Source organism: Loxodonta africana, chromosome 2, assembly GCF_030014295.1.
Source record: "Loxodonta africana isolate mLoxAfr1 chromosome 2, mLoxAfr1.hap2, whole genome shotgun sequence".
Classification (NCBI taxonomy): domain Eukaryota; kingdom Metazoa; phylum Chordata; class Mammalia; order Proboscidea; family Elephantidae; genus Loxodonta; species Loxodonta africana.
Window position 1 is genome coordinate 192,239,585 of NC_087343.1, and position 22,884 is coordinate 192,262,468.

Consider the following 22,884-nt stretch of genomic DNA (forward strand, 5'->3'; position numbering starts at 1 on the left):
GGTTAGGGTCAGAAGAACTTCACTGCAGTTAGAAACAGAATTGAACTACAGTTGATCCCCATTTTGGAGCTCAGAGAGTTTTTTCTTACCCTTAGTACCCAAAGTCATCTGGCTGTCCATCTGAGATGTGAACCCAGGCCGTCTGCAGACCATCCAAATGGCTGAGGGTCCGTTACATTCCTATGTCCAGGTCACACCCTGTCCAACATGCAATCCTTTCTCTCTCTGCTTTCCCCCATGCCCTACAGCATCTGTGCCCCACATTTCCCATCTCTTGTTCTTCTACCCACATCATTTGGACCCTGTTCCAGGCCCCTTGGAGGGTAAAGTCCATGCCCTGGGATGGGCTCCTGTGTCCTGCTGCAGGGTGGTGGTGGCCAAAGCAGGGGAAAACCCCTTGCTCCATTTCTACTTCCCTCTTGGGCCGGCTGGGTGACATTGGCCAGGTTACTTCGTGGCTCAGGGCTTCAGTTTCTCCATCTGTAAAATGGGGTGCTAATGGCTTCTCTCCATTCTGGGGTGTTGTGATGGTCAAAGGAACCAACACCATCACCAATATCAACAACCCCACTGCTCCTGGGGCTACTCTGAGCAATAATAGTGTTAATGAGCACTTCCTATGTGTCCTCAGCTTGCCAGTGCTCTGCAGGCACCATCTCGTTTGATAAACAATGCAAGGAGGCGAGTAAATGATGCCGGGGTTTCTGTGGCTCCTGTTATCTGCCCTGTTCCTTCTTTGATTACCTGTCAGAACCATCGAGTGGCTGTGAGGTAACAGCCCCCATGGAGCCTGGCCATGAGGGGAGTGTCATGCCTCAGATCCCACAGAACGAGAGAAGCTTCAGGACAGAGAGAAGAGGTTGAGCAAAGTGACCTTGGGCCTCGAGGATGTGTTGTGTTGTTCTCACAAGTGGATGGGGCCACAACTACACAGCTGGTCCCCACATTAGGGCACTAAACACCATCAAGGGAGACTTTGCAGCCTCTGGTGGATGTACCCTGTTGGAATTGGTTCAATCCCAGGACCCTGATTGGAGCATAGAGCTAGCACCAGTCTCCACTCACAGGCCCAGTGCCCTTTGCCTTCACCCTCTCTGACCATCTCATGAGAGTGCAGTGGGCACAGAGCTAGCACTGCCCCTTCAGTGCAGCCCTGCCAGCCTCTTTTTCTCTTTTTGCCTTAAAGGCAGAAAGCCCTAAACTAGGCTTGCCCCTCAGATTCCCCTCAGAAGAGCTCTCTCTTTGGGGCTCTCTCCGGCCTGACAATGTCCAGGACTCATATTGGTTCTCCTCTGGGTCTGGGACAGCCCATGTGCCTCTCCTGCTGTCCATCTTTCTCACGCTCTTTTTCTGCCTCAGGTAGGAAAGACCTTGCATCTGATGCTAAGCTCCAAGACCTGGTTTAGGCCCGGGCAAAGCAGGCAGAGCTGCCTTCTCAGCTCTGGCTGTGGTTCCGTGCTATGTCATTCTAGCCGGCTTGGGCAAACACGGCCCTGGTGTGGTCCAGCTTGTCTCCCTGGAGTTCTGTGTCAGGGTTTGGGGCCGAGGCCTCTGCTGGCAGTAAAGGCCCACTCTACCAGCATCAATTGTGCAAACATCTTCCTCGGGGACGTGTGGGAAGCCAGGAGGCTGGGCCAAGGTGAAACAAGTGACCCTGGGTCTCCAGGTCAAATGGGACCCATTTTTATAACTGCAAACCACAGGATGTTCCCAGCATCTAATGAGGAAAAGTAAAACGACATAGTACAATACTCCTTTTACGAAAATTTCATCGAATAAGGGTCACAGTGTTTTCATCCACCCTTGCCTAAGCATTTATGGAGAGATTTGTGCTTGGAACGGAAGCCAGTAAAATCCTAACTTATTAATAAGTTATGGAGTATAAACAAGTTTCTCTCTGCTAGTTTCTACAGTTTGCAAAAACTGCTGTGTGATGGGTTTTCACCAAATGGTGTGGGTGTGTTTGGGATGGTCTAACCTGGTGTAAAGGAGTCCCTGGGTGGTTCAAATCCACCCAGAGGTGCCTCAGAAGACAGGCCCAGTGATCTACTTCCAAAAAATTAACCATTGAAAATCCCATGGAGCACAGTTTTACTCTGACCCACATGGGGTGGCCGTGAGTCAAAGTTCACTCAATGGCAACTGTTTTTTTGTTTTTTAATAATCTATGGACATGGAATAAGTCCTGAACAGGGGAGCCTTCTACCAGTCAGCCAGAATAGGAGATGCAAAAACCAGATGAAGGGTAGCCTGGAGGCTACACGATATCGTAAACAAAGGAAAAACAGAAGGCTACTTTCAAAAGCCTGCCTTCTTTATGGTACACCACACTGACAAGGAGGTGAGCTTTCTTCTTGTCTCTAAGCCTAAAGTCAGCCCACCACGGCTCCTCCTGGCAGGCTGCTGTTACATGGTTTCGATCCATTGTTTCAGCACATCTCAGCTTGAGAGGCAGCCTTTTATTGTCCTTACTCTGTGGCCAGGTCCTTCTCAGGAAGACACTGCTAGTTCATATTATGGCACAGTGGTTAAGTGTTCGGCTGCTAACTACAAGGTAGGCAGTTCGAATCCACCAGTTGTTCCTTGGAAGCCCTGTGGGGCAGTTCTCCTTTGTTCCATAGGGTCGCTATGAGTCGGAATCGACTTGACGACAATGGGATATGACCTTAAAATAGGAATCTGATCAAATCTTTACAAATAGGTATTGAGCCATTAGATAGGACTGAGCAAGACAGGTGTCCGTGGGAGATGGAGGGGAGAGGATGGCAGTGGACCAGTGTGGGTGTCAGCTAAATTGCTTCAGGAAGAACAGTTGTCCTGGGGAGTGGCCTGATGGCAGTCCTCTTGCGTATGTGAGAAGCTTTTGTTGTGTTAAACTGCTGAGATTTTGGTGTTCCTATTGCTTTGCTTTACTCCGGCACAACCCTGTGGAGCACAGTCCTATTCTGACACATGAGTTAGAGTTGACTCAAAGGCAACCAACAACAACATGGTAACTAATGCAGCCCCAGGGGACAAGGGGCAGTCAGGATTCAGGTCTTGAGTCTTTAGCTAGGGCACCCACCTTAGGAGCTCGTACGACTGTGTGAGGATGGCCATCGCTGTTTTTAGACTCCAATGCCACGCTGAGCCTGACAAGCACCTCCCATTCCCCTCCAGAATTACCTCTATTGTGACCTGAACCCTGCCCCTTAAGAGTGTGGGCTAAACTGTGCTACCTTCAGTCTCTTGGACCATTGTTTTACTTCTCCATCCTCAATCTGTTGTTCTCGTTTTAAAAACTGTAAGCTATAGACATTGATTAGACTGTACAGCCAACCCGTCTTCTGGCTTTGGCCCTGGAGAGAGTGTGCCCCTTGAGGGGAGCTGGAGAGACTTTGGAGGATGCTGTGTGTTGGCTTTATCAGTCTGCATCCTGGTTGTTTCCCCCTCTGTGTGCCTCTGTGTCCTGCCACCTTCACTCTTCCTTGGATGGGTTCAATCCTGACAACCAGAGGGATGTTACAGAGGGAACTCCAGGCTCCATTCCAGTGTCAAAGATTCTAGAATTCAACTCAAGTAGCTGAAAACCTAGTCCCTATGCCTGTAGATCTGGCCCTCTAGCTAAAGAAATGTTTTTGAATAACCTTAAGTAATCACAGGCAATGACACTGTAGAGTAAGGATCTCCACAGAGGTCAGCAGGGCAATGGAAAGGAGGGAAGCCAGCCAGGGAAATTTGCGTGTCTCAAAGGTTGTCTAAAATGGTGAGTTGCTACTTAGCTCTAGCAGGTTGTTATCCAGTGGGAATACAGGGCAAACTGCCACACCTTGACACTTTTCGTAAGGAGCCAGAAATACAGATCTATACAGGAATCTCAGTTACTTGAGAACAAAATGGTAGACAACAACCACAGATCCATACATAGCCAACAGAACAGATCTGAGCAGCCTGTCCACTTGGTAAACTGCCCTGTGATCTACATTTGAGTGAGGGGAGCAAAGGGTGGCCTCGGTCAAGCTGATTTGATTATGGCCAAGATTTGGACAGGACTGTGGGCCCCAGAAGATTGACAAGTATGAACTTGTTAAGGAATAGGGAGACAGAGTGGCAAAGGGGTGAAAAGAAATCATGGGTTTTAAATCGAGAGAGGCTTGGATTCAAATCCCTGCTCCTCTGCTTAGGAGTTGTATGAGTTAGTTGCTTCACCTCTCTAAGCCTTGGTTTTCTCATCCATAAAACACAGAATTAATCCTACCTAACACACGTGTGTGTGAACAGGGTCATGAGAATTAAATAAAATTATGTATAAGAAAATGTCTGCCGCCCAGCAGGCTTTTAGTTCCTTTAGTTCTTCCTTTAAAAGGTCCGAGTGTGGAAGATACGTGATGAACACAATGTCTCAGGAAGGGTGGCCAAGTGGCAGTTTGCAGAAACTGGAGTCAGAAGACTGGCTAAGTCTCAGGTGGTGGGACCAATTTGAGAGGACAGATGATTATTCCCATGTGGCCTTGGGTCAAGCCCATCCCCAGTGACAAGACAGGAAGTAGACCCTCCCAAGGGTCTCCCAAGGTGATGGACAGGGTGCCTCGTGCATTGCCAACAGCAGCTCAGCTGTGCCAGCTTTCCCATCTGCTGCCCACCCCAGGCCTCAGCATTCTTATTGAAGCCACAGGAGGCAGGGCCTGGCCCTCCTGCCAGTGCTGATCTGGAGACAACTTTCAAACCCAAACCTCAGCTCCAGCCTCAGACATATTCCAGGCCCTGATCGTTACTGATGTCTGGTGGGGCAGTGGTTAAAGTACTTGGCTGCTAACCAAAAGGTCAGCAGTTTGAAACCACCAGCCATTCCATGGGAGAAAGTTGTGGTAGCGTATTTCTGTAAAGATGTACAACCTTGGAAACTTTATGGGGCAGTTCTACTCTGTCCTATAGGGTCACTATGAGTTGGAATCGACTTGACAGCATTGGGTTTTTTATTTTTTTGATTCTTGCTAGAGCCCCCACAGGCACTGTTCCTCTGGCTTTGATAGCAATGAAAGTCTCCTACAGAACTCCAGGTGATACACTGAGCAACTCTTGCAAACTCATCTCCAGAAGATGGCTTATTATTTTTTTCAAAGCCTCTGAAAACCCCAATGCCATCAGTCAATTCCGACTCATAGTGACCCTGTAAGGCAGAGTAGAACTGCTCCACAGGGTTTCTAAAGAGTGGCTGGTAGATTCAGACTGCTGACTTTTTGGTTAATAGCAGAGCCCTTAACCACTGTGCCACCAGGGCTCCTTTCAAAGCCTGAGGGGTTTAAATTACGAGCAGACCTTTCTAAGTCAAAGTGCCAAAGATGAAGAAATTGAAGATTATTACCAACTTCTGAAGTCTAAAATTGGTCAGACATGCATTCAAGATGCATTGATCATTATTGGTGATTGGAACACAAAAGTTGGAGACAAAGAAGGACTAGTAGTTGGAAAATATGGCCTTGGTGATACAAATGATGCAGGAGATCACATTTTTGCAAGACCAACAACATCACAAATACCTGTTTTCAACAGCATAAATGGCGACTATACATGTAGACCTCACCGGATGGAATACATAGGAATCAAATCAACTACATCTATGGAAAGAGATGATGGAAAAGCTCAATATCATCATTCAGAACAAGGCCAAGGGCTGACTGTAGAACAGACCATCAATTGCTCATATGCAAGTTCAAGTTGAAGCTGAAGAAAATTAAAACAAGTCCACGAGAGCCAAAGTACAACTGTGAGTATATCCCACCTGAATTTGGACACCATCTCAAGAACAGATTTGATGCATTAAAGACTAATGACCAGACAAGTTGTGGGATGACATCAAGGACATCATACAGGAAGAAATAAAAAGGTCATTAAAAAGACAAGAAAAGACCAAAATGGAAGTCAGAAGAGACTCTGAAACTTGCTCTTGAATGTAGAGTAGCTATAGTGAAAGACGAAATGATGAAGTAAAAGACCTGAATAGAAGATTTCAAAGAGCTGCTTGAGAATATTCAGTATTATAATGGTATGTGCAAAGACCTGGAGTTAGAAAACAAAGAGGGAAGAACACACTAGGCATTTTTCAAGCTGAAAGAACTGAAGAAAAAATTCAAGCCTTGAGTTGCAATATTGAAGGATTCTATGGAAAAAAAAAATCAAATGACAGAGGAAGCATCAAAAGAAGATGGAAGGAATACAGAGTCACTGTACCAAAAAGCACTGGCCAACATTCAACCATTTCAGGAGGTAGCATATGATCAAGAACAAATGGTACTGAAGGAAGAAGTCCAAGCTGCACTGAAGGCATTGGTGAAAAACAAGTCTCCAGGAATTGATGGAACACCAATAGAGTGAGGTATTTCAACAAACGGTTGCAACACTGGAAGCGTTCACTCATCTATGCCAAGAAATTTGAAAGACAACTACCTGGCCAACTGACGGGAAGAGATCTGTATTTGTGCCCATTCCAAAGAAAGTTATCTAACAGAATCTACAAATTATCAAACAATATCATTAATATATGCAAGTAAAATTATGCTGAAAATAATTCAAAAACAGTTGCAGGAGTACACCAACAGGAAACTCCTGGAAATTCAAACTGGATTCAGAAGAGGACGTGGAATGAGGAATATCATTGCTCATGTCAGATAGATTTTGGCTGAAAGCAGAGAATGCTAGAACGATGTTGTCTTAGGCTGGGTTTTCTAGAGAAGCAAAACCAGTAAAGTGTTTAAATATATATATATAGAGAGAGAGATTTATATCAAGAAAACTGTTCACCCGGACGTAGAGGTTGTAACATGGGTCAAGAAAGATGCTTTTCCTGATTCACACAGCTGCAGGGTGAACCCAAGATCAGCAGGTTAGGGAGCAGTGTTTCTGCTCATAGGCTGTGAAGATTGGTGAATCCCAAGATCGGCAGGCAAAACCACAGGTAAACTACCAGCTCAAGTCCAAAGAACCAAAGGTCAGATGAACAGGAGCCAGCATCAGAATCCGTAACAAGCAAAAGCCCCTTGAGTCCTGCCTGGACATCTGCCCACCCTTTATCCTGGCCATATGCCCAAACTCCTCTTCAACCGATTGGCTACTCACAGCAGATACCATCACGGGGGTGATCGTATCAAATCTCAACAGGGAAGTGACCACAACACACGCCTGCCAAAACAGAGAATCATGGCCCAGTCAAGATTCGCACACTCTTAATCATCACAGATGTTTACCCGTGTTTTATTGACTATGCACATGCATTCAACTGTATGGATCATAACAAATTATGGACATTTCAAAGAATGGAAATTCCAGAACACTTAATTGTGCTCATGAGGAACCTATACAAAGGCCAAGAGGCAGTCATTGGAATAGAACAAGGGGATACAGCTGGGTTTAAAATCAGGAAAGGTATGCATCAGGGCTGTCCTTTCATCAGTTATTCAATCTATATGATATGTGAATAATCTGAGAAGTTGGACTATAAGAAGAATGTGACATCAGGATTGGAGGAAGGCTCCTTAACAATCTGAGGTATGCAGATGACACAACCTCGCTTGCTGAAAGTGAAGAGGACTTGAAGCACTTACTGATGAAGATCAAAGACTACCGCCTCAACATAAAGAAAACAAAAATCCTCACAAATGAACCAATAAGCAACATCATGATAAATGGAGAAAAGATTGAAGTTGTCAAGGATTTAATTTTACTTGGATCCACAATCAAGGCCCATGGAAACAGCAGTCAAGAAATCAAAGGACATACCGCATTGCACAAATCTGATGCAAAAGACGTCTTTAAAGTGTTAAAAAGCAGTCACTTTGAAGGGTAAGGTTCACCTGACTCAAGCCACGGTATTTTCAATAGCCTCATATACATGTGAAAGCTGGACAGTGAATAAAAAAGACCAAAGAAAAATTGATGCCTTTGGATTATTGTGCTAGTGAAGAATATTGAATATGTCATGGACTGCCAAAAGTAGGAACAAATCCGTCTTAGAAGTACAACCAGAATCTCCTTAGAAGTGAGGATGGCAAGACATTGCCCTGTTTACTTTGGACATGTTATCAGGAAGGATCAGTCCCTGGAGACAGACATCATGCTCGGTAGAGGCTCAGTGAAAAAGAGGAAGACCGTCAAGGAGATGGAATGACACAGTGGCTGCAATAACGGGCTCAAACACAGCAACAATTATGAGGATGGCTAAGGTTCTTTTTTTTTTTTAAGAACCATGCAACGTTTCACTCTGCTGCGCACAGGGTCACTGAGTCGGAGTCTCTCTGAGTCGGGGCCAACTCGAGGGCACCTAACAACAGCTGAATCACCTGGAGGGCTTGTTGGGCCCCTACCTGCAGCCATTTCTGACTCAGCATGCCTGGAGTGGGGCTCTAGAGTATGCCCTTTCTGTCAAGTTCCCAGGTAACGATACAGGCTCTGTTACAGGTCAGTTGGTTACTGAGATTTGAGAACTGCTACTGTCATGAAAGGTCATGAAAGGCACCCTGGTGACATGGTGGTTAAAGTGCTCAGCTGTAAACCAAAACGTTGGTGGTTCAAACCCACCAGCCTCTCTGTAGCAGAAAGATGTGGCAATCTGCTTTTGTAAAGATTCCAGCCTTGGAAAACCTACGGGGCACTTCTTCTCTATCTTACAGGGTCACAATGAGTTGGAATCAACCAGAGGGCAGTGGGTTTTCTGGGCTCTCATGGCTATCTGTTAGTATTTACTCAGTTCATGTGCTAGTGATACAAAAGGCCTAAGAAAAAATGCCCCCCACCTTGGAGAGTATTAAATAGAGGTTAAGGAAAAAATGAGGAGCCCTGGTGGCACAGTGGTTAAGTGCTCTGCTAAGGGAAAGTTTGTTCGAACTCACCAGTCGCTCCGCAGGAGAAATATGTGGCAGTCTGCTTCCATTAGGATTACAGCCTTGGAAACCCTATGGGGCAGTTCTACTCCGTCCTACAGGGTTGCTATGAGTCAGAATCAACTCAATGGCAATGGGTTTGGTTTTAATGCAAAAAGTGTAAAACTCCTGGAAATCTGATAGAGGAGCCACAAACTTCACTAAAAAGCCAAAAAAAGCGTTAAAACCATGACTGGATGGAAACAGTGAGTTGGGCAATACCACTCACGCATTTTAGCTAAAGACTGGAAGCCCCACATGGCCAGTAGCGATTGCAGAAGCTGCCCCAGGTCCTAAGAACGAGGCTCCAAAAGGAGACACCATCCTCTTCACCTTAATCCATCTTAAGGGTAAGATTCCTAAATTAAACCCTCTGACTACAACGCTAAGGCTGATGTTGTGCCTTGATTCTGACTCATAGCGACCCCATAGGGTTTCCTAGCCTGTAATTGTTATGGGAGCAGGGCTTTTCTCCTGCAGAGGCCCTGGGTGGGTTTAAACCAACTTTTCAGTTGGCAGCTGAGCACTTAATCATTGCTCCACCAGGGCTCCTTAAGGCTTTGATAGGTTTTCAAATGTTGGTAATATCTGTGTCTCACCGGGTTTTGCAAACGGCAGTTTTTACAAGTCTGAAAAGAGCAGCGACAATTTTTGGCTTATGAATGAATACAGCAATGGTGTTTAGTGGCACGTCCAATGGCTTAGCCCTCTTTGTGGGGGGCTTTTTCCACTTTACCTCAACATATGCTTTTTTTAGGCTTTGCTTGACTAACCCAACTACCCAGAGAATCAAGATTCAGTTAAGGTTGCAAATAGGTTTGGCTGGTAACCAGCTCCTAAGGAGGGAGAAGAGGTGGCTTTTCTTCCTAGCCCGTTGATGCTGTTTTTGTCTTGACTCACCTTCCCAGGCCCGCCAATCTATATATTACTTTGCCCAAAAGTATGTGGGCACTGCTTCCCTGGAGATTCACCTCAGCTAAGAGCCAAAGTCATTGCGAAGGACTTAAGGGGCAAGCCAAAGAAAAATGACATGAGGTCTTACCCCTCAAAAGTTATGAGAAGGAGCACCGATGGATCCACTAATTATCACGCTTTCATTTCCATCCAATATCACCCACTTCCCTAAAAGGTTTCCTCAATGAAAATGTTTATTGTACACCAATAGTTACGTGACTAGTTACTTCCGAAACCTGGTAAAATTCTGCTCCATTTTCTTAAATGAAATCAACTCTAGCCTTGGTAACCCTTAGTGAATTTAACACAATGATTTAAAAAAAGAAAAATGAAAAAGAAACCCTTTGTTATTTTGGCATATTTACTGTTCTGTGAAAATTAGGCTGTTTCCCATCAACTGGTACACCTTTCTCTGGTAATAAAAATAGTAAAGTAAGAAATAGGACCAAAAATTGCCTACTAAAAAATACACAAAATGTAGTAAATTGAGCACTGGGAGGTAGAAAGGATCATTTTCTCCAGGCTGCTCTATTTTTCCCTCCTCTGTTGCTGAGTTGAGGCCAGTGTTGGGTGGGCAGAATGTTGGGAGGATCAGAAAAGTGGCTCTCCAGCGAGACTCGCCCCTTGTGCAGTTGCCTCGCTGCCAGTTTTCCACCGAAAGCTCGTCTAGCAGATTGTTCTGAGTAGAGGACACTACGGTTAGTCTGAGAAGCTTCTTTGCAAAGCAAGGCTGGTGAGATTGGCCACTCCACACTTTTCTATCAATAGAGTGGAGAGGACTAGGGGGCACCCCTCCTCTGGGCACTGAAAACTTTGGTTACTCAAGAGGACAGCAGCCTACGTTAGCTGACGGAATTAAGCCAGTCAAGACGCAGGAAACAGAAGATAATTCAGATATAAATGCCACCTGGCTCAAACACAGAGCCCTCGTGGTGCAGTGGTTAACAGCTCAGCTGCTAAGCAAAATGTCAGCAGTTCAAGCCCACCAACTGTTCCTTGGAAACCCTATGGGACAGTTCTACTCTGTCCTATAGGATCACTATAAGTCAGAATTGACTCTTAAGGCAATGGGTTTTTTTTTTTGGTGGCTGAAACATGGCTAACAGAGGGCACATGCTGCCAACACATCTCAATGAATACAGCAAAACAGTCCTATAGATATTTAGGGATGTTTATGGCAAAAGTAGAACATTCGTTTTAACAGAGACTCAACTGAATAGGTTAACGTTTATTAGATTAGCAATATCCAGTAGCTGATTCAACTAAAAACCAAAGGCTCTTAGTTTAAGTAAGTGTTGATCAGATCCAAGGCTTGCTACAGAGTGTACTCCCAGGGCCAGCTGCATCAGCAACACTGGGAGGGCTAGAAATGCAGACCCTCAAGTCCCAGCCCTGACCCGCTGAGTCAGAACTAGCATTCTCCCCAGACCCCTAGGTAATGCTTCTGTACACCTGCATGTGAGAAACACTGATCCTTCACTAAAGACCAGGGCCAGTAACAGACCTGGGGAGCAGGAACTGCCTGCCCGCTCCCAGCATCAGTTTCAGGGTGAGGGTAGATCCAAACCATGTCTCCCCACCTTTCGCTGCCATTCAACCACATGCAGTGCACAGGACAAGAGCAGCAGCGAGGCAGAGGAAAAAGTGACCCTTCCCAGCCCTGCAGCCTAAGAGTCAGTGAAAGCTTCACAGCAAGAGTATCAAACTTAAGTCATTTAATGATAATTCACTTCTCTAAAAAAAAAAAAAAACCACACAAAAATGGGGAAAAAAGGAACACACCAAGACTTACTAGTCCTTGTAGGGCAGGAAGAAGCCTGGTCAGCCACTGTTTTTCCTTATACTTAAGGTCTGAGCTTCCTCCCTCATTCTAGCGCTCCATGTTTTCTCACCTCGTACCAAGAGAAGAAACTGGAGAGAACATTCATGTACAAGAAGGTCACCAGGACTTTAAAGCTATTTGATTCTAATGGTTTGTACATTCTAGTTTGCAACTCTAAGAAACAATATCAAACACTGCCAAATCCCTACTCCCAGCTAATGTTTCCTGTTGCTTGTTGACATTGCATCTCTGGGACCACATCAATGTTCCTTCACTGTAGCTTTTGTTTATCCTAGCACACAGACCCTAAAATCTGTATGCAATCTCCAAGTTCAAGTATAAAGGTGTGTTTCAGGACAACAGCAAGCTGCTGTAGTGTTTATCTCTCTGTAGTGCCACCTGGTGTCACCCCCTAGGACGGGCTAGCCAGTGGCCGCACAGTCCAGGGGCACCCTGTCCATTTTCCCACTGCCAAACTTGCTCCCTGTTAGTCTGGACACTGCCCAGTCAAGGATGGAATCTTGAAATTGGTGAAGACCTTGGACTATCTTCATTCAGAAGCTGTACTCCTGTGCAGTTGAAGACATTTCTTCACCGTTAATTAGGAAGAAGGAGCTTTTAGCAGATGTCAGGCATTTTCTAAAAAAGAAAAAATAAGCACATCAAAATGCTGCTTTGGAGTCAGAGGCAATATTCACGTAATTTTATGTTCCTAAAGGAATTTGGTTAAACTAGAAAGACAGACTTGAAGCAAATGCTTTGCATTCCGTAAGAGACCCAAGGTTTTTTCTCAACACAGGCACAAAAAGGCAAGCCCTCTCCGCAGTGCGAGCGCTCGCAAGGCTGGGGCTCTGGCGTGGCTGACCTGCAGATGCTGGGGCCAACTCACTGCATTTATCTGACTTACTGAGAAAAACAGAATCCCTTACAGAATCTGAAAAAAAGAACACCAATGGCAGAATGAAGGGATAAGGCACACCCGAATGGTTATCAATGATGGCTGGGTAGACACGTTGCCTGCGTCCTTGCTGATCACTGCTCATGTTTACCACTTTATCTCCCAAACCAAGTAAAAAGCATCCTTCTGTGTATCTACAGCTGATTTTTAAAATAAAATTTAATCCCACATTTTGTAAAAAAGGGAGTGCTCCTGATGGAAGAATCCCTTGGTAACAGACACAGGTAAACTAACTCTCCTCCTTAACACAAGGAGTCCTGCAGGGCTTAAAGCTGACCTCAAGCCCCAAGCCCCTCAGCAGGTTGCTGCATTAGAGCGCCTGCCTCGATTTACATTAAAGCTGCACACCCAACTTCACTCATGTCCAGGGGAGAGACTCATTTAAACAATTTCAGAAAAACAAGGTTTTCATTTGTGTTTTCCTTGTGCACACCAATCACCCCAGTGGGCTTCGAATGAAGTATCTACTCATAGCTTAAATGTTTAGCTCTGCTGGCACAGAAAATCACTCTGTGACACAGGAAAATGCTAATTAGCTCTCAATAAAAACTGAGTATGACAGTAGGTGACGTCCACCTGCAGTAAATACTTCTCTGAAGAGATAAGAAACACAGTCCCCAATACGGCCGACCCCATTTCTATCCATTCTGACACCCCCATCATCCAGAGAAGAACAGTCCCGCATAAAGGGTGATCTGAATGGTCTGGCATAAAGGACGTTCTGGGTAACAAACCTTATGACGTGTCCTGGGATGGAGCTGCAGGGTCCTGGCTCTCAGGCTCTGGAGGAGGCGCTGGCGTGGCGTCTTTTTTCTGGGCTGCCAGGAATTCATGAATTGCTCGTTCTATCTGAGGCCTGAAGATGTGGTTTAGTTTTGGATCCACCACCTGAGAAATAATTCTGTCTACTCCGGCTTCCAACATCCCTGACCTTGTGGAGACAAACAGGCCATTCAGTTATTTAATTCCTTTCAGACTCATTTTTAGCCCCAACCAGTGTCATGTGAGAGCCCAATAAAAGGCCACTGGTCAACACTCCAGCCCTCCTAGGGAGTTCTTTCAAAGGGCAATCTACTTACCGTACAGTTCAAGACATTTTATTTTTACTTTGGAGGGGCAATTCACAACCAACAAGCACCTATTCCTGCTAATTCATAATCTGGTCTACTACCATTTCAACCTTGTATGAAGGAGCCAAACGAAACTAAGCAGACTGTCCAAGACAAAGGACAAGTGACAACATGATGGGAAAACTTGATGACACGTGCAGATCTGAAAATCTTCATACCATCAAAAGCCAGTGAACCTCAGCTCTGACTCCATTTCCTTAACATTGATTCTCTTAATAGACAAAGCTGGAGAAGCAGCCTCCACCAGCAACCTGGCTATTACAGGTAATCCCCAACTTAAAATGACTTCAAGTTAAGACGAACCATACTTACAACTTTTTTTTTTGTACATTTTATAGTTAGCAATATGTACTACATACAATGTTGCAGTGTGCAATTTGCTAATGTTATCGTTCTCATATGTTCACTTGCACATGTTCAGTGTTACGATTTATAAAGATACTGATAATACAAGACAATAATAATTTAAAAAATGAGGTATTAGACTTATGCCGGAACTGACTTATGGTTGGAACAGACTACCTGTAATCCCCAAGCCCTGTACAAATCAGTCACAGCTGAGTGTTTACACCTTATCAATCTAACATGGCCTTTGGCTGTGGCTGGTCACCTGTAATACATAACAGACAACTGGGACACAAACGGGTGAACACACAAGATCCAAATTGGTCCTAAGTCAAAATAAATTTTGACTAATTTTATCAATGTCTACATTGTGTTTATTTACTAATCAGCAGTGCAGTGCACAATTTCACAAGGGTTCCAGTACATCTTTGATGTGGTGAAAAACAGGTGAAATCGTGTATTACAGATCTGTAAGTAAGCACAAGTAAGCCTGTGCATACCTGCTTATTGGGTCATCTGTCCCTGGAAGAAACAAATCACATTTGAAAAGTCTGGAAAACAGCCCATGGAGGTGCAAACCGCAAACTCAAGTATTTTCCTCAAAGGATTAAAATATTCAAATACCAAGACAAGCATATGAGCAGGTCTTACTAACTGGGGTTCTTAGGCCATCCCAGCCTTTGCTTGGGTAGAAAGGGGGCCCACAGTAACTGGGCAGGTGGTCTGTCAGGACAGGGCAAAGGAACAAATGAGTGAACATATATAGTGACAAGTAAGACAGGAAATAAGAAGCCCTGGTGGCACAGTGATTAAGAGCTCAGCTGCTAACCAAAAGGTTGGCAGTTCAAATCTACCATGCTCCTTGGAAACCCTATGCGGCAGTTCTACTCTGTCCTGTAGGGTTGCTCTGAGTTGGAATTGATTCAACCGCAATGGGTTTTTTGGAAGATGGGAAATAGCCCTTGAATATGGAGTCAGTGGTGAAAACCAGCTTATCTGCAGGAAGCCTCAATGTAAACACACAGCTATCAGAGCATTTACAGGGCACAAGTTCAGGGAGCCTGTGAGTTAGACCTTATCTGCCCTTACAACCAGGAGCAGGAACCAGAGCGAGGTCAGCATCAGGCCTTGGATCAGTTATGAAGCAATCAAACGTAGAAGGTGCATGTTGTGTAAAAACATGGTAATAGCACCTTTCAAAATACTCCGTTTTGATATATTCTGTTAATATGCCGGCCAATCCTTTTGTAGACCTAAACTTATCTAGTCTGCTACAATAGCTGTAAAATAGGCTTGTTATGAAGATTAGCAATAACACACTTAAGGACCAGGGCCAGACATGTATAGGTGCCCAGTAAGTAGTAGTCACTGTCCCCTTCTTTCTGAAAGATCCCTGCACCACCAGTCTGGTTGAGCAGGAAACAAGAAAGGTATCAGGTAACAGCTCCAGAATAACAAGGCACTGGGCATCTTTTGAGAGCATGCTTCTTCCCCAACCCTCAGAAATATTTTACAAACTTTAGCTTTCTTTGTTTAAAAAGGTTCAGACGTCAGTGGCCATAAGCCATATTGAAAGTTCTTGCCTGTTAGTAATAGCAAAAATTCTTTCCCATATTTTTAAACTTATTTTCAAATTATCGATGCACAGGAAATTGCAAGATGGGTACAGGAAGGTCCATGGATGCTTCCCCCAGCCACCCCTCGTGCTAGCGTCTTGCCTAACTAGAGTACAACATCAAAACTATGTCAATATCAAAGGAACATTGGTAACAACCACAGACCTTATCCAGATGTCACCAGTTACTCGTGTGTGTGTATAGTTATATGCAATTTTATTACATGAGTCGCTCTATTTGGCCACTGCAATCAAGATGCTTAGTTGTACCATCAGCACAAGACTCCCCCTTTATAGTCACAACCACCTCCTCCCACAGCCCTAGCCCCTGGCAATCACTAATCTGCCCTCTATCTCTACTGTGTGTTCTCTCACGAAGGTCATGTGAATGGAATTGCGCACCCTGCATCCTTTTGATATTGGCTTTTTCACTCTGCATAATTTCCCTGACTTTTCTGTTTTTCAAGAGGCAGGCTTCAGGAGCTTTTATCCCAGGAGAGTTTAGCGGAGCAGGAAGGCCTGAACACAAATGCACGTATTAAGAGTCAACAAAAATTCTACGCAGGACCAAAGATTCCATGGTCCATCTCTACTTTTGTGCCTGGTGACACACTGGGTGAAGTATCCATAGCACAGTCCCAATGCTGACACCTTGGATAACATTTATTATATGTATGCTCTAACTAGACGGAAAACTTCAAAGAGCAGGAAACTTGCCTTGTACTTTGGGACAGCTTTTGACACACCCAGTTGAGATGACATTGGAGGCCTACCTAGGTTGGATAAACCAGCAAGAATTTCAGCTATTTGCCTGCTTTAACGTTAATGCTCATAAAATAACAGATTTCTGTCACTCCTACGTGATCTCTGACATAAAGCACCTCCACCCTAACAGTGCCTTAGATAAGCGTTCTTGTGCATCACACTTTTGCTCACAGCCCTTGCAATCTAGGTTCTGCTTACTTACTGAACCACGCTCTGCCTCAGACCATTTCGCAACTGGTTTTTGTTCATCGTGGGGTTCCATTCCTGCTTGTCCAGATGTGTTGACACAAAATTATCCACTTTCTGCCTCAGGTTTTGGTAAGCTGGCTAAAATATTAAAAAGAAGGGGCAAGTCAGAAGTTAAATGCACCAAACTTTTCGAAAATAGTCATTCAGAATACTGGTTTTCATAGAAATTCATACTTTCTCATCTAAATATATTCCCACTATAATTACATGGCGATCACCATGCAACACGGTAGGGCCAGAGCATTAGAGCTAGCAGGAGAGCTCGTGTGATAGTGGGCTGAATGCTGGATGCTTTACTTACATGATCCCACTTACTTTTCAAGCAACTCTAAGAAGGAGGTCCTATTATCTCCCTCCTCTTCCACATCACAGACCAGAAATTTAGCCTTAAAGAGTAAATAACTTGCCCACATGGCTGAAGTGTGATAAAACCAAGGTTAGACCTAGGCTGCATTGGATCAAAGAAGACTAGGTTCTCGCCCTGCTTCTATCGCTTACTAGCTATCTTAACTTTCGACAAGTCACTCACCTCCTAAGTCTGTTATTTCCATCTGTAAGACTGAAATATTACCATCCTGTTACCTCACGGGGTGTTCTCGGCAACAAGGTCCTGGGGAAGCCCTCTGCGTAGAATGAAGATCTACCCACACCTCAGTAAGACATTAGTCCAAAAAAGAGCATTCTCTGCTTGAGAGGCACTTACTGGTGGCAAACGTTCTAGACAAAACTAGCGTCAGAAGAATTAGAAATAACTTGGAAACCCTGGTGGCATAGTGGTTAAGAGCTACACCTGCTCACCAAAAGGTTGGCAGTTCGAATCCACCAGGCGCTCCTTGGAAACCCTATGGAGCAGTTCTACTCTGTCCTCTAGGCTCGCTGTGAGTTGAAATCTACTCGACGGCAATGGGTTTGTTTTTTGTTTTGGTGAACACAGGAATGCACGTCCTGAGCCAAAGACCTTCTGACTCTATCAGTGCCTCTCCTCTCCAAACCAGATATGAGCGTGTAGGCCGCTGGTCGGCACTTCACGCTGTAGCCCACCCAAGGTGGGCAGTGCATATGTCTCCCCCCCAACGGTGCTGGCCTGAACTGTAATTTGCTCTGGCCAATGGAACGTTAGTGACATGAGGCCTCAAATGTGCTTGTGCATCTGCCTTGGCTCTTGCATGACTTTGGGAGGGCATGTCCTGTGTCGCCACTGCCCCTTCAAGCCTGGAATCTAGAATGAGCGCATGTGCACCCAGACCTAAACCCAACCCACAGCCTGGACACGAGCCCAGGCAGCCTAGTGCTGAGCCACCCAGCTGAAGCCTGCCTAGGTCAGCCGAACTTAAGCTGACTCTCAGCTCTAGCCGCATAAATGAGCGCCAATGCTTATTGTTATAAGCCACTGAGGTTTGGTTTCCTATGCAGCATTACTATGGCAAAAGCTTCCTAACACATCAGGCAAATGAATTCATCAAAGCAATCACCAGGCCTCCTGCCATGGGTAGACTCTTCCAAAATGCCAAGAAAGCAGGCTTACAAGCCTACTAAAGAATCTCCACTAAACCTGAAATGAGGAAGGCTGGGAGGAGGCTGAAGAGGAGTAAAATTCACAGTTAACAACTCCTTTTTCCTGGTAACCATCTTCTCCTCACAAGGGGTTGGCAAGTGGCTGCCACGTTCTTATGGCCCTGTTCACCTGCCGCAAGCTAAGACAAGGCAAGCGTTGCCTGAGATCTTTACAACCGGAGCTCAGAGAGGAAAAATCTGTTAAGAGTGCTCAAGTGATGTTGGCAACCAAATGGATGACTCCACTCTGCAAACACAGTAACATAAATGTAAGAGCAGAGAGGAAAGAGCGCCCTAATGGAGAATCCCAGGTTGCAAACGCATCCCTCCTGTTCTGGCACAGTTTGTTCATTCAATCCTTCCTTGGATTCCACGAGTCAACAGACTCCTCCCTTTGCTTAAAGGACTTAGAATTAGATTTCCGTCACTTTTAACCATGAATCCTGATGCTGTACCTTCTACCACTCAGAACAATTCACACAGTTTGAGATGACAGAAACTGTTCACTGAAAAAAGGCAAAGGATAGCAAATGCTAGTACCAAACCTTTAACAGACTTGACATACAGTTCATGTAGTCAAAGGACCTAATGTCCCTATATTAACACCTTACTATAAATGTTTTATCATTTATCTATCCAACCAGTCCTCTCTTAATCAGCCATCAGGTCATTCTATTTAATTACTTGTATACCGGGTGGATGGCACAGCAAATTACAGACATCAATACACTTTCCCCTATGCACTTTGGTACTTGAGTGGGGCCCAAAACTTCCACCTCTAATAAGTTCCCAGGTGATACTGGTGCCGCTGATCCAGGGATCACACTTTGGAGAAACACTGAGCTAAACAAAGGTCTCAGATAGGACATGCCTGAAGACACTGACTTTAAGAATTAAAACCACCCGGTAACTACCAGAAGAAACAATTAAGAAGGTATAAGTGGTTGTAAGGAGCCCTGGTGGCACAACGGTTATGTGCTCAGCTGAACCCACCTAGTGGCTCTGCAGGAGAAAGAACTGGCGATCTATTCTTGTAACGATAACCCACTGCCATCAAGTCGATTACCAACCGATAGTGATGCTACAGGGCAGAGGAGAACTGCCCCACAGGGTTTCCAATGAGCTGTAAATCTTTACGGAAGCAGACTGCTACATCTTTCCTCTTCGGAGCGCCTGGTAGGTTCCAACAGCTGACCTTCTGGTTAGCAGCCAAGCACTTAACCACTGCACCACCAACCTAGAAAGTCCTATGGACAGTTCTACTGCCACACGGGGTTGCTATGAGTTGAACTGACTTGATGGCACCCAGCAACATATGTGGTTGCCTTCCGACCCCCTGCTTCCCAACAGCTTCTTAAATTCTGGATCATTTCTTTTTTTTTTGATTAAGCCACAAAACCTAATCATAAGAAATGAGTGGAGATTTTGTTGATGGGAAACATTCAGGGTCCTTCTGAAGAAGGAGAAAGCAGGTGACATGGTTTTCCGGGTTCCTTAAAGAACAGCAAGTACCTTGTTTCGCTTCTAACATGGGTTTTTTATCTTGGAGGAGTAAAACGGCAAGCAGAACTTTACTATATATACTACCTGGTTTACATGTAAGTTTTCTATCTTAAAACATGAGCTTTGAGATGGGGTCAGTGGCTTACTTATTCCGGCACCTTCACAGGAACACTGCCATATTATTAGTTCAGTAAATGTTCAATGAATAACTAGATTACGTCCTTCCCTTATCTTTAAGGTCTCATTTTCAGGCCACAATCTTCCTGTAAAGTACCAAAAACACACCAAACCTATTGCTGTAGAGTCGATTCCGACTCACAGCGACCCTACAGGACAGGGTAGCACTGCCTCATCGAGTTTCTAAGGAGTGCCTGGCGGATTTGAACTGCTGACCTCTTGGTTAGCAGCTGTAGCACTTAACCACTACACCACCAGGGTTTCCTCCTGTAAAGCAGGCAACAAGATTTCCATAATAGGTTAAAAGAGGGAAAAATCATATCCCTAGAGGAGCCCAGCCAGTAAGAGCGCCGCCAAAACCTACAACTTAAAGAGTCTTTGATCGTGCTTGGAAAAGCTTCTAAAAAAAGAAAATGAATATTCCAGAAATTAAGTGTCTGACATTTAATACACATTATTTCATTGAATCCCAACAAACCCTGACAAGTAGGTAAAGTGAAATTGCAGTTTTACGGGGGGTTGACCTATGGCATTAATTCTCAAATAAGCACCAAACCCCCTTTAATCAATGATGGAATACAATATATGGGTGCTTTAACAACAACGGACTTTAACTAGATACTAAAGTTTGCAAATCACTGAGGCAGAGCAAAGGAACAAATGAATCGCTATAATACGCTGATGACTGCATTCAAACTACCGCGTTCAATAGAGAACTTCTGGAAATTCTAAACCATTCTTGCTTACCTACCTGGTTTTCTCCACCGCTTGTAACGAATTGAGGTTTGTTATTGAGGGATTTAAAAGAGTCCCATCTCGGGAATGATAGAATCTGGGTTCTAAAAACTAGTATTAATCGCCCTGAAGTTCTGAGAAGCGATCAGGCTAAAATCGTACAGCTACAAAGTGGCGGGCTGGGAGTCTGCTCCACAGAAGTACGACTCAGCTCTCTGTACTGCCCCAAGCGGTTTAACACCTCACCGCTGAGATTTAAAAGGTATCTTTTGTCTTTTTGTCTCTGCTTTAGAAAAAAAAGGCTGCAACCTTGGCGGCCTCACACCCAGCCCGGCTTCGCTCGACCCAGGCGGTCTCAGCTACCTTCGTGTCCACGTCGGCCAGGCAGTCCCGGCGGAAGCTGTCAAACAGGCCCCGGCTCTTGAGCTGCTCCACGATGAGCGCGATGAGCTGCGGGTCGCCGGGGGGCAGCGACGCGGGGTTGATGGGGCCGCCGCTGCCGCCGGCGCCTGTCACGCCCGACGCTGCCCCTGCGGAGGCCGGGCCCGCTCCGCCACCGCCCACCGCGCCCGTTCCCCCGCCGCCGTCAGCCATGGCTGCGCTCCGGCCCCGCGACCGAGGCCGAATAAAGCTTCTTCTCAGGGCAAGAGGGCCCAAGTCGCGTAGAGGGGGTGGCGGAGCAGTAGGCTCCCAAAGAGATGAGGGAAGCGGGGGAGGCTGCGAAGGAGGCGGCGGTGCAGAAGGCAGGCTCTCAGGCGGCGGCGGCGGCGGCGGCGGCAGCAGAGGCGGCCGAAACTCCCCGCTCAATACCTGGCGCGCTCCAGATTGCGTCACTCTTGACTTTTGCATTCTGGGGCGGGAAGTTTTCGGCATCATTTCAGGCTTTCTTATAAGCAGGAGTGTGGCGCACGAAAACTACAATTCCCGGCAGGCTCCGGACGCGCCCGTCGCGAGTTTGCGGGGGCAGTATGGGAATTGTAGGCTCAGGCCCTCGTGGGTGCTGCAAGCGGGTCGCCTATCCCAGTCGAGTCACTACTATCCTCACATTAATCCAATTTATCTCAACAGTGCTTGATTATAAGAATCATCTGCGGTGCTTGCTAAAAGTGTAGATTACCAAGCTGATCCCTTGGAGACTCTGATTCAGTATTTCTGGGTCGGGGCCAAGGAATTTGTGTTTTTAACATGTACTCCCACCCCCTACTAAACAATATAATCAGGGAAATTTAAAAAACAGCGGACTTGTCAAATTTCTATTATTCAAAAATTTGACTTTTTCTTCTGATTTTAAGAGCAATGCATGCACATTTTAGAAAATTGGAAAAGTGTGAGGAAAGAAAATGAAGATCTCCGGTAAGTGTCTTACACGTGGGTGGATTTTCTCTCAGATATTAAATAATAATTAAAAACCTAGTATCGAGTAACTGGAATATGCCAGGCATGATGCTAAGCACTTTACAAGCACCACTTCAGAACAGTCTAAGAAGTAGTTGCTATTTTTCGCATTTTACAGATGCAGAAATGAAGGCGCAAGAGTTTGTTAACGTGAGCACACAGCTGGAAGTGGAAAGATAGGATTTGAACCCAGGTTTCCTGAATCGAAATCTTGCGTGCTTAACCTAAGGCGTGCTACATCCCAAGAGCTATCTGACATCATACAATAGATAAGGTTTTATATCCAGATTTTTTACAGCCACAATTCACTGTTGGAACTCTATGATTGCCACCATTATTCTCTCTTCTTTGCATCTTTTTGCGCTTTAGCTCCTGCCCACAACCCCGGCAATTATGTCAGCTGTTGTTATTTCCAAATCATACATGATAATGGAGGGGATGTAAATAATAAATTCTGCAATATCCTTGGCTTCCTGGAAGATGCAGGATTGGCAGAGATCCAGGATATTCTCCATTCCAACATTTACTACTCATGATAGTTTAAATTAACCCTCAAGATAAATATTCAGGTGTTAGTTTCTACTCGTCGTTTGGCATCAGCTCAACCTTCCTCATGATAAGTTAATGTCAAACATTCTCCCTTAATACCATCACCGTCCTTGAAATCACCTGAGATCTATTCCTACTAATGAACCCTACACTTTCATCATTCACAGTTAGCCTCAGAAGAAGCCCAATTCAGGCTGCCTGGGCCCCAGGTTCATTCTCTTCCAAGCTCCCTGATCACC

At 45.2% G+C, this 22,884-nt stretch overlaps 1 protein-coding gene across 1 annotated transcript; it reads right to left on the reverse strand.

Annotated features, from left to right (window-relative positions):
• Window positions 1-2,462: 2,462 nt before the first annotated feature.
• On the reverse strand, window positions 2,463-21,486 carry BOD1 (biorientation of chromosomes in cell division 1). The gene is made up of 4 exons (XM_003404666.4): window positions 21,065-21,486; window positions 16,686-16,810; window positions 13,363-13,559; window positions 2,463-12,309 (listed from the first exon to the last, which is right to left on the reverse strand). The coding sequence occupies exons 1-3, from the start codon at window positions 21,293-21,295 to the stop codon at window positions 13,364-13,366; spliced, it is 552 nt and encodes a 183-aa protein (XP_003404714.1). The 5' UTR covers window positions 21,296-21,486; the 3' UTR covers window positions 2,463-12,309; window position 13,363.
• Window positions 21,487-22,884: the final 1,398 nt, after the last annotated feature.